Source organism: Canis lupus, chromosome 18 (genome assembly GCF_048164855.1).
Source record: "Canis lupus baileyi chromosome 18, mCanLup2.hap1, whole genome shotgun sequence".
Lineage (NCBI taxonomy): Eukaryota > Metazoa > Chordata > Mammalia > Carnivora > Canidae > Canis > Canis lupus.
In genome coordinates, this window is record NC_132855.1 from 28,139,361 (window position 1) to 28,152,131 (window position 12,771).

The 12,771-nt window shown below is 37.6% G+C and overlaps 1 protein-coding gene across 30 annotated transcripts in view; it reads right to left on the minus strand.

Moving 5' to 3' along the window:
- Positions 1–12,771, minus strand: part of HDAC9 (histone deacetylase 9) — a 911,611-nt gene that overhangs the window by 384,307 nt on the left and 514,533 nt on the right. For 23 of the 30 annotated variants that reach the window (XM_072783863.1, XM_072783864.1, XM_072783866.1 and 20 more), the window contains 2 exons: positions 7,338–7,469; positions 4,044–4,159 (listed from right to left, as the gene is read on the minus strand). In XM_072783863.1, the coding sequence (XP_072639964.1) occupies positions 4,044–4,159; positions 7,338–7,469 (248 nt within the window). The remainder of the gene's footprint in view (positions 1–4,043; positions 4,160–7,337; positions 7,470–12,771) is intronic. The other 7 variants (XM_072783878.1, XM_072783877.1, XM_072783875.1 and 4 more) reach the window with 1 other exon arrangement.

The following is a 12,771-nucleotide window of genomic DNA, read 5'->3' on the forward strand; positions in this document are numbered from 1 at the left end:
GTAGGTATCACTACCTTTCACTAGATAAGGAATCCGAGGTCAGGGGCAAGTTTAGCAACTTAACCAATGATGAGAAAGGAGCTGGTTTTGGAACCAGGTTTCTGTGGAGCCTTCTGAATAGAAGACCCATACGTTTGAATTCGCTTGTGCTGTTTCCTAAAACTTAGGAGTAAATTCTCCTCCTACGTCCATCTTCACCCCCATCTAAATCATACAGGACATGTGAATTACAAGATAAAATTTTTTTTTTTTGCCTAAGCCTCGAATCAGCCTGAGATACAGCCTTATTTTCCTATTTCCTAAGCAGTAAAAGGGAGTGGAATCCTATTCATTTACAAGGGCTCTGAAAGAATTAGGTGAAATGTTTTTCTACTGACAGGTCACAGAATGAAGCATTCATACAAATGTACACTGTTGAACTATTTTAAAGTGAAAACTCACCTGTGCTGCTTAACCAAATCTTTTGTAAATGGTGAAGTATACAACTAGCTTGGCTTTTGAAAGTATAGTAGGTGATGTATATTTTTCATGCCTCAAACTATTTCTGTTGATAGGAAATTACACACTATTGTTAATCTTGGAAGATGTCTGTAAAAATCAAACTAAATCCAAAATGATTGTAAATCAAGAATTGGCTGAAAATATCTGTTTTCCTCTCTTTCTAGTTTAGGTGGAAGCATTTTGTGTTACAGAGCTAGGATGTTAATTTGTTGAGAGTTTCTGTCTGAATTCCGCTGTCTCTTTAGCTCCAGCATGAATTACATTACAGGCCTCTGTAAATGCAGTGCAGCAGAAAACCACATGTTAGCCATCAGGGCTGAATTTTTTGTTTTGGGCCATGGAGAGGCTACCCATCAGTGCATAAAGGTCTGTCTACCTGGCCTTTTGGATCATAGTTCAGGCACACAATTAATTCATTATGGAGTAAGTCACTGCTCGCTTTTGAACTAGTCTTTCCAGCTTTGGAGGTGAATGTCCTGTCACTGACCTGAAGAAATACCTCTACTCTTTCAAACTCCATTAAATCACATTTCCTTCTGTTTTTTTTTTTTTTTTTTTAACTGGTGGGGGTGGAAGGCAAAGTTTGTAGTAACAGAATGTTCAGTAAGTAGATGAAAAGGTAGAGCAACCTAAGCATATTTGTGATAGTGAAGGTTTTAGGAATAACAAATAGATTAAAGCAACATAAGCAAAATCCTTTTAATCTTCATTCTTTAATGTATTTTGAAATTTAAAGATAGGGTCACATCATCTGGGATACTCAATTTAACATGTCATTAAAAGTTTGAAGTAAAGAAGTTTCCATTTATTTCCAATCTCACAAATATATATTTCTTGGTGTTCTTCTATGCTGTGCTAAGTACTGTATCCGTATACATGTATTCATAATGAAAGAGTATATGCATCTTCCTCTTTAGTAACAAACCATGTCTCCCCCAACCCTTTCTACCTTGCTCGCTCCAGAGAGGTAACCATCATGCTGAATTTTGTGTCCATCACACCCTTACCCTTTGTAAAATATACTGTTACTACATATGCTTTCCCAATCAAGATATTACACTGCCATTTCTGAACCTACTAAAATATTATCACAGACTGTAAGTGGGCATCTGTACCTTTTAGCCCTAACAATGCATTTCTAAGAATCGTCATTGCTGTCTGACATAGTTTACTGTGTCATTGCTTTTTTCCAAGGGCACAGAATTCATCTCAAGCTGATTTAGAATCCAGACCCAAGAATCACATTCTTCAAACTGAGAGGCAATGGAAACCTAAAGTTTTTAGAAACGTCTATGACCAAGTTGTTGTTTTTCCTGGAAACTGATTAAAGGGTCACAGAAAATGGACCAATACTGAGATAGAATTGAACTAACAGAAATACAATACCTATAACCAACAGTCCAAGAATACCACTTATATCTCTGATCACAACTATATGTGATGTACTCATCCTATCTGGTACCATGTTTTAGAAGGGACAATGAAAAAAGAAAAAGAGGGACAGCAGGACCATGAATAACAAGAAATAGATGAAGGACCTGGAAATATTGTTGAGGCCTGAATTGTTAGTCTTCAACTATCTGAAAGCTGATCATAAGCAAGAGAGTGTCTATCTCTTCTGGCTATTTCCCTTGGAAAATTGAAGGAAAGTTTTGAAATTTAGAATGCAAGTGTATTCACCTAGAGAGAATTTATATTTGCTTTTTTTTTTAAGATTTTATTTATTCATGAGAGACAGAGAGAGAGAGAGAGAGAGAGAGAGGCAGAGACACAGGAGGAGGGAGAAGCAGGCTCCATGCAGGGAGCCCGACGTGGGACTCGATCCCGGGACTCCAGGATCACACCCTGGGCCAAAGGCAGGTGCTAAACTGCTGAGCTACCCAGGGATCCCTATATTTGCTTCTCTAGACACCTAGGGGCCCTAACAAATCTGGGGCACTTTAAAACCAAATTAACAGTTTGAAGGTATGTAAATTTGGGCTACAACTCCATGCAAGAACTAGCTTCTGGTTAAAACTTCGGAGAAAAAAAAAAAAAAAAAGAAACTTCGGAGAAATCCTGTCCCTGCTCTGGTGTATATCCAGACACTTCTGGGGGTTGCGGTGAGGGACTCACCAACATAGTATAGACATGAGCTTTTGAAATTTCAGTTTAATGTTTCATATTAGATTATCCTGCTTGGTCAATAGGGAGCTTTAACCTTCTATTTTGAGTTTTGTGAGGCCCTGAAAACCAAAACTGAAAACCAAGTACACAAATGTCCTTAGAAAAAAAGTAATTTCACTGGTGTCAGTCCTTTACTTATCAGGAATAACGTCTGGTTCTCTGCCTTCAATGGTGTCAGTCCTTTACTTACCAGGAATAACCTCTGGTTTTCTGCCTTCAATTATAGTTTGGCCTGGTAATTTTACAATTTATAAATAATTTATTATAAGTGTGTGTATGAAATTATAGAGACGCAGATATTGACATAATGTACAGAAGACATTTCTGTCGAACTAATTCTCCAAAATCAACTGAGCTGTCTCAGGAAACAGCAAAGGGAGATGCCTAGTAGAAGTGCTCTAGAGAAAGTCTGATAATTACACATCAGGAAAGCTATATAGATGATCCAAGAATCAGAGATTTGATCAGTCTTTCAACTCTAAGTTACCATGACTATATCAAATACAAGAGAAGAAGCACGTTACAGTTACATAGGAGAAGTTATTGTACCAGCTTTCCCTGCATAGAGCAATTCATGGTAAGGAGGATTTATAATGACAGAAAATCAAGAGCAAGAGTTTCAGTCAGCTGACGGTGTCTTCAAAACATCTGATTTCATAAGAGTGGCTGTTTACAGACTGTTTCCTTTGCTTGGCCTATTACCAAAACTACATAGAAAAATTCCTGTTGACTCACAAATGTATTTTGTATCTTGGGTGTCAAATAAATTATGTGTTGAAAACAAGTGTTTTAGGGTTGACTGCACACACTCATATCGATTTCCTTTAATATTTCATTCTTCAAAAACAGAGTTCATATGTTATTCACCTTCATATTCCCATTACCAGGCAAAACAATTGGCACTTAGTAGGTCCTCAGCAAATGTTCGCTCAGGAGAACCCTAGGTTCCTCAGCTATAATACTCCAATTACATCTTCATTACTCTCTAGGGAAAGTAGATAAATCCTACTTTGTGAGGCTGTTCTTCTGTAAGGTTTGCACAAAGTTGTTTTTACTTATTTATGCGTCCACCCTCATCAGAAAAGAACACAAGAATCAAATACAACACTACTAAGTTGTGCATCTGTAGGGCAGTGTATATGCTGCATCCCTAAGAGTAGTTTCTTCGAGGATTACATTTTATTATTTTCAAACTGTAATTGTCATCCAAACTTGGTAAATAAGATCAAATTTAATTCAATTCCATACATGATAAGACTCTATGAAAAATAACTAAGAGCAGGTGGCTTTACACTTCAATTCAGAAATATCACTTTGTCTTACAGGGCTAACCAAGGACCTAATATTTAAAAGAGCCAAAATAATAAAAGTCTTACCTCCGCATGAGGAGTAGGTGGCAAAACTGAAGTCTCATTTTCAGTAACATTTCCAGTTGGCCCATTGTTTGGTGAGCTGGGGCCAGACCCTGGAGAACTGCTACTGACTGAGGATTCTGGAAAACATTGTGAAGCACAGATTCATGAAAACCATACAAGGATGAGCTTTACTTACATTCTAAACAATATACTGCCCCAAACATTGCTTTCCTCACCTATGGGAACAACAAGCACCATTTCAGTCCACAGTAAGGACTGTGCAAAATTATGAAACATTTCTGAATTCTACCACTTTTCCCCTTTGTTTTCACCATTAAAAATACAACACATTACTGCATAGTTTCTAGATAAGTAAGAACAGTTGGAGAACATTATAGGAGCTTTTGATGAGGCAAAATAAATAAATAAATAAATAAAGGTCATAGGCATAAAATTCTTAAAGGCATCTTTCTCACTGCCTTTCTATTTGTCTTACATTTTGATGAATCTGCTTTTTTGCTTTGATTCTTTCTTATTTGCTTTTAACCAGAAAAATGCACCTTAAAAATACTTCAAGGAGCTTCTTTTCCCCCAGACTGCTAACTCCTGTCTTTCCTGGGTGACTAAATACTGATTTCTCATTAATGTCTCATTTTCATATCCTGTCTTCAAAAACAAAAACGAAAAAGTTATTTTTTTTGCACCTGCCTTGTCAGTTTAAAATCATATTATTTATATCTTAGCAATATGCAGACAGAAGTATTTCCTTATGTAGAAATCGCTGCCGTGAGCCTGAGAATTCAAGGCAACAAATAAATACTGCAAAAGGGTTCTACAGCATGGCACTGGACAAGTTCTGGAGGGGGACGTAGCAGCTGATTTTCTGGGAAAACTGAGGAAATCTCAGAAAAGAAATGAGATGGCAACTGGCTTGAAGAGAAGTAGAAGTAGTTCTCGAAATGGAGACAGTGGAGAAGAAGGGAGTGCACGAGAAAGCACTGTAGGCACAGGGAGATGCTGAGCCTTAGGATTTTTAAATAATGCGGCTTTGGTGGGAAAAGGGAGCAGAAAATTGAGGAACTTATAAAAGAGGGAAATGGCGAATGGTTCCCAGGTCAATTCTTGGGAGGAAAGGGGGCACAGGGTTTGGAAAAAGCATGTACTTGATCCTAGGAAACAGACAAGGGAGATGGAGAGGTATAAGAAGAACAGCAATACCAATTTAACTGCTACATGATACCATGATTGGTCTCTGACTAGATAGTAAAAATAATTAGTATGAAGATCCAAACAGAGCTCATCCAAATTTCATGAAAGCTGGCAGAGAAAGGAGGAGGAGCATAGGTAATAAAGCTGTCTTTCTGGTACTTTGGATCCTCCAAAGGCATTTAGATTAAGTACAACATACTAGTTTAAAAAAACCTACAAAAGTGTCCACAAGTCCCAGCTCACTGACCGAAGATGTGCATCTAATAAACACAGAAGTCTCTCTTTGAATATACATTTTTTTCCTCAGATTAAAGGGGGAGGGAGTCATTATCTCTCAACATCAGGGAAAGAACAATATGGTGTTTCAAAACTCAAGAAACTTGAGTAAAACTCCAGTAAATCATAACTCCTTTCAGTTAGAAATCATCATTACCCAGGTAGGTATTAACCAAAATCCCCGTGCAAGTTAGCAAGTGACTGTGGGGAAAAAGTTATGATCAAGAAGAGATTAATAGGAAAATAGAAAAGAACATTGGGATAAATAAATAAGACCTTAATCAGATTCTAACAAACAAAAACAAACAACAAAAGCAAAGCAATGTATATGGCTTTCTATTTTCTTCAGGCTTTCCTGTTATGAGGGAGTGTACTCTCTCCGATTAGAAAAATCACATATCTATTTACATTAGACAGTTGATATCTTCATCTTCTTTACATTCTTTAAAATGGACTCAGTCCCCAAATTCCCAATCCCACCAAGTACCTCTATCATGAAAACCTGAGGAAGATTTTTATTTACTTAAGTACAAATCTGTGTTTTGAAAAACAAGTCTTCAGCTCTGAATTTAGAATTGATCCAAACTAGTGATTATATTTGATATTGAAAAATAAATATAAACTTCAGTAAAGCAATACTTATTTATCTATTTCGTGTTCCTCATCTGTTAAGGAAAAATGCTCCAACCATTACTTTTCTTCAGATAAACACTTCAATTTGCCAGGAATGAATAGGAGACTACATACTCATTTTTTTCCTAAATAACCTGTAAAACTACCAAGTTGCATTAGTATTCTGTACTTTCCCACTTCCACCCCCACAATTTTTTTCCCTTTTGTCTCCTCAAAGTAGGCACTAGCATGGCCACAGGAGATAGAGAAAACAAATAATTTTGAAAAACTATTATCCTTACCTGCTAATAATAAGACCTGATCTTGGAGAAATAATAATAATTGACTACATTGGTACAAGCACAATCTTCCTTGAGAATGGAAGGAAATGGTTGCAGATTTCTACTTCTTTATGGATGCAACCAAAAGAAACGACCAACTATAATGCATATAGTTCCAAGTAGGTACTCAATAAACAGTAGTCAGTATTATTACTTTGGCTAGTCTTTTTGGTTCTTATATCCCTCGGTCTTCTCTAATTTCAGACCAGGTACAACTGGGACTAGAAAGCTTTGTAAGACATCAGGTTGAATTTCCTAACCTGTTCACCCCACCACTAACCAGGCAGCTAAAAAAATAAGAACTCTTCCATTTGAGACTAGTGAAAATGACAGTTTCTTTCCCTTCCTAAAAGGCAATATATCCCCCTCCTGCCATAAGTCCCAGTTCACTAGTAAACACATAAAGTCATTTATGAGTTCTGTAAATTTGTTGAAAAGTCAAGGTTTTGCTGTTCCACATAGTTTAATTTTCCCAGATGTATTTTGTACATTCATGTCTGAATATGGGGGAAGTGTTCTTCTTGGACCTCCCTCTGCTCATTGCTGATCAAATTTCATTAAAAGTTATACTCTTCTGGTTGGCATTCCTAAAACGGACTGCCTGTTTCTAAAAAGATTAAGGTGAGCTTTGGCGTTCCCTAGTTATGCCTAGATTGACACACAGTTCTGTTTTTCATTCATTTCCTGTTTGACACAGTTGGTGAATGCATGGCAAGGTTTACTGAGCTACTTGTGAATTTTCAATATAATTTCCTTTCAAGACATGTTTCTCCTCAAAATAACTTTTAATATGCAACAGCCATATTTACTCTACGCTATTTATTTTCATTCCTCCTACCGGCATTTTTTAGTGTATGTCTGCACAGTCCTCAATTACCTGTCACCTCAAACATTCGCTTCTTGAATGAAGTGACAACATTTCCATCCTTCCGCCTGAGTAAGGGGCTGCTTCTCCTCTCTGCCACTTTCTGTTTTAACCTGGACCGCACCTTCAAGTTGGGCTCAGAGGCTGGGGATTGAGACAAAGAAAATAGATAAAAATTAAAAAATAGAGAGCCAGTTGCTCCTGTGTATAAAAAAACGGCTCACTCTCTTCTTGGTTCCTTCTCAGCTCAAATTAAAATTCCAAGCATGTCAATAAGGCATTAGCTCTAAATGAATTAAACAGACAAATATAGTAATTATTTTTTATGAAATGTGCAAAATGCTTTTCTATTTCTTTAAAGGTAAAGCAAAAAAAGTAAAAATAGAAGTTTTCTACTTATTTTATCTGACAGAACTGGGATTGCTGGGAAGTTTTAATCACTAAATACGTTTGGGTCAGAGTAAGATTTATTATGCGTCATTGTCAGCTCTCTTAATTCTCTCCAGGGTGAAACTCAATACCCACAAAAACAGTACCCTAATGTGATTTTAGAGACTCTGGCCTGACTTCTGGTAATAAGAGGACACCTCTGTAGCATATAATTTACGTCTAATTCTGACTCCTGGAGTATTTCTTTGTCGGTAGTCTCTAACCTGAAATCCTGAGAAAATATACTCAGTATCATAACACCAAACCAAGTAGAGTCACTATGAATAAGAAAGGGTGGTCAGATCTTAGAATTGGAAGTTCAGAGTAAGGTTCTATGTTCCAACGTACAAATGCACATTATTCATACATATGTTACTATTTCTTTGCTTAAACGATTCTCTCTAAATAGTGATGCTCTATAATTTAGATATTATGGATTAGGTTTCTACATAATTATACTCTAAAAGAATGGGAACATTAGACTGAGTCCCTATGTAATTCAAACCAGAGATGATGATGATGATGATGATGATGATGATGATGCGGGGGGGGGGGGAATGAGGGAAAGGGGGTTTCCAATGACAACTAGCATTCACAGAGTAGTTTCTATGTCCACTACTATTCTAAATGCTTTTTTCAAGATTAACTCATTTAACCATAAAAAAAATCCATCTGGGTCAGATTCTATTTATACCTTGATTATAACGAGGAAACCAACACACAGCCAGTGTAAGTAACTTGCCCAAGGTCTCATAGGTCAAAAGGGAGGACACCATGATCTATACCTAGATAATCTAGCTCAAGTCCAATCTTCTAAATACTGAAAATATTGCTCCTCCATCTCTCCTCATGTATGAACACCATAACAATTATAAACCATTTCCCAAAGTTCTACTAATCATCCATATCAGACACAATGTTATGATGCAGTTAGAATTTCTGATCAGTGAAAATGTTTCCTTTGAAGGCATTTTCTGTTTTTGCCTGACTGCAAAGGTTCTCAAAGTAGAACTTACAATGCTTTCTTCCTTTCTTTCTCCTTCTTGCTTGCTTGTTTTTATGTTTAGATTTCAGCTATCCATACCTTAGTGTTGCCTTTGTTCTTTTCTGTTTCCCTTCTCTTACCTGAGACTGAGAATCCCTGCATACTAGGCTTGAAATAGGAACTTGAAAAAAATAGGTCACTACAAGATAAAACAAGTTAATTTTTTGGTGTTTTATGGCTGAAAATATTGAGAACATGAAAAGGGGCAGCTGGAAAGCATTGTATGGTGAAAGAGGGAGTGGGCAGAGACCAAATCTTAAAAACAAGCAGCTCAGTGTGTGGAGCCCTGCACTTCCGCCCCCCGCCCCCTAACTTTGAGGCAAAGACCAGAAGCAGTTTGGGCAAAGCACTGAAGATCTTCCAGATCTTCCAGGAGTGTCAACCCACTTGAACTTAGTGGGGAAGTCTGAATCTGAATTGCTAGCATCCGATTTGCCTGGGATTAAAGGGAGAAATGGAACTGTATTAATTCACTTAGATTTGATTCTCCATACATATTTATTTTAAAATTCCTTTAGAAGCACCAGTTTTCATCTCTACAAAAAGCTGTCAGTAAATATAATCATCTGAAACCTAGCATGGAAGAAATGAGGAATCCCTATGCGCTAACTATATTTGTTTCCACTGTAGCCTCGCTTATGACCAGAAGAGAAAAATCACAAATTCGTAGACTTTGTTCTAGATGGGCCTTTGCTATGAATTTAAAGTAATAAATGGTACTGACTGGCTGTCCAGAGGAAGTAGATCAATTGGTTAGTCACTAAAAGATGGAGTAGAAAGTGCACTCTGTTTTCTGTGGGAAGAGGTGAAGTGGAGTCCACTTCCCAGCTATGAGATAGTCAGTGAAATTCCAGTGCTTTCTGAGCCTGACTCTTCACTTGTAAAACATGAAAATCTAACACCGTCCTTATTTTTTAAAATATTTTATTTATTTATTCATGAGAGACACAGAGGGAGAGAAAGAGAGGCAGATACATAGGCAGAGAGAGAAGCAGGTTCCTTGTAGGGAGCTTGAGGCGGGACTTGATGCCCAGACTCTGGAATCATGCCCCGAGCCAAAGGCAGACTCTCAACCACTGAGCCACCCAGGCATCCCTAACACCTTCTTTATGGCCACCTGATTACATACCTGAAAATAACTGTGAAGACCTGGGTGAATGCAAAAGGGAAGAAAAGTTTTATGGAATTTTAATTATTGCTATTCCCACTAAGGGTTGTACAGCTAGGAGGGACAGAGCCAGGACTGGGCCCCACATCCCCTGATTCTCAGTCCAGTCCTCCTCTCTTTTCTCACACATTGCACCAGCTGGGGCCAAGTTTCTGCAATCAAGACAAAAATGTGCCAAAAGCTTGGAAAAACAGCATATGCCATTTAAACATTCTACATGAAACCTAGAATTCCATAAGCTTTTTAGGAAAAAATGACTTTTCAGGTCAGTACATAGCTTTCATTCCTACATTTGTCTGTATGAGAATGGGCTGGATATACAGTTCTTAAAATTTTTTCAAAGGTCAACACAAAATAAGTGAACACCAGACTAGGAATGAGAACTGAGTTCTGGCCTTGTATCTATTAGCTACTAAAATCAATAACCTTGAATAATTCATTGTCTCACTGAATGTCGGTTCACTTATGCAAATTAGCTACAGATTACTAGTAGTTCCTGGAGTATATCGGCTTTGGTTGAATTAGTTTGTATCTTTAAACCTCAGTTTTTCATGTAAAAAAATGGGGACTTTTTTTTTTTCTGTTTTGTCCCCCCTGCCCCCGCCCCCATTTACTCCAATGGATTCCGTTTTCCTTCTGTGTCTGAGCCGATAGGGCTAAATCCTGAGGTTGTATCACTCCTGTCCTTTGCTGGTTGGATTTCATATGAGCTCACCTACTAGTAGAACTGATTACTGACAGAAGATTAAGGAGGAAGGAGGAGCCAGGGTGTCCTTTGCTCTCTCTGCTGCAGTGTTGCTTTGTCTCTTCCTGATTTCATCTCTCTCTAGAGGCTTCTCCATGGTTCCAGCTTTCCTAGCACTCCAGGAATATCATTTTCTCTCCTTACTTTCTCCACACTAGGGATAGGAATGGCTTCTCACTATTGCTATTTTCTGGGTGCCTCAACATCCCTAAGCAGTTGTAAGTTTCCTTTCCAAAAAGCCTATGGCTGATATTGTGTAGGTTCTATTTCCTAGCAAGACTCTGACTTACAAAGTCTCACATTTTGCAAAGTTATTGTAGAATCAAGTAAAATAATGGGATAAACCAGTGGTTCTCAGGGAAGATTCTGACACCAGAGGACAGTTGGCAGTGTCTGGAGACATTTTTGATGGTCAGTTATAGTGTAAAGCTATTGGAATCTAGTGGGTAGAAGCCCAGAGATGCTGCTAAACATCTTACAATGCACAGGGCAATCCCCACAACCAAGAATTATCTGAACTCAAATGTCAGTATTGTTAAGTGAGAGAAACCCTGGGGTTACTAATTAGTAAATGGCAGTTTCTAATGACTGTGCTAAACGGAGATGACCAAAGGAGGCAATACTATCTGATAGCAATTCTCAGTGAGGATGTAGAAGAAGAAAATAAAGAAAAGATTATCAGAAATTAGGGAGAACTATAGGTTGCTTGAAAATATTCAATATTTTGATACATTGTATACTTAGAAATTTATTTGAAAACCTTTTTAAAAGATTTATTTGATTGAGAGAGAGTACAAGCAGGGGGAGAGATAGAAGGAGAGGGAGACAAAATCTTCAGGTAGACTCCCAACTGAGTGTGAAGCCCAATGCAGGGCTCAATCCCGAGACCCTGAGACCATGACCTGAGCCAAAATCTAAAGTCAGATGCTCAATCAACTGAGTCAGCCAGGTGCCCCCATTTGAAAATATTTTTTAATACCACTGACATTTCTAAAGAAAGCAAAATAAATCAACTTTATGCAGAAAGATGTAATTCTTAGTTTTCGGAAGGATTTGAGGCATTGTGGTGTTTTTTTAATCTTTTTTTAGTTTAGGACATAGCTTTTTAAAAACTAGGAATCATTAATATTTTATAAGTGCAACAGTTTATTTTTTTTTCAAAATATACAATACACGACTTTTCTCAGTAAAGAACTATATCTACAAGTTCTAGTAAAAACTTTTGTCTGTATTTCAATACTGGTCTGAGCCACCAGAGGCATTTGTATCTCAGTGGTAAGGGCGAATGATGGAATGATAGATAATCATCATTTAGTCCATGAAATGCTTTATAAACTCACTCCTAATATTTCAGAAGCCCACACACCAAAGCTCAGCATGATATATACCCAAGGAGTAGAATTAATGACCTATTGTGCTGACTCAGTTTTCAGTTAGAGTTAATTCCATTTTTAATGCTCTGGTCTCCCCAAAGGCTGAAGATTTCCATTCCAGTGATTTACTAATGGGATGCTAATCCTCAAGAGACCAGATAGAGATCACTAACTGGGGAGACATTCTGCTTGTATCTCAATGTATTTCATGCCTAGTTGCACTAATTGCCTTTCTATTTTTACCCCACACCCATCACTCTCTACATCTCAATTAATCACAGAAACAGAAGGCAAGCTTTTTAGTGTGTGTGCCCATCTGAATGCATTTGTCTGCTGAGATGAAAACTTTGCATGAAAAATTGATCATTATTTAAATGAAAACAATGAATATTAAAATCAAGAGGACAGACCTGAAAGCTTTTGCTCTTTTTCACTTAAGCAAAATTAAGAAGAGAACAAAAGGAAACAGAAAACATGTGCAAGATGCCTCTCAAGCTAAATGTCTCAAATCTCTCTTTTCTTCCTAATCTCCATGTGCAGAATGAACTTAGGTGTGGCAGGGTATGAGAACAAACAATGGGAAAGAAATAGGAGAGTCAGGTAGAGAAGCACAGGCTAAAAAATTAGGATTCCAACAGTAAGTGACAAGGCCCAGACTTGTCATTTCACTGAGAGATTGGTGTGAG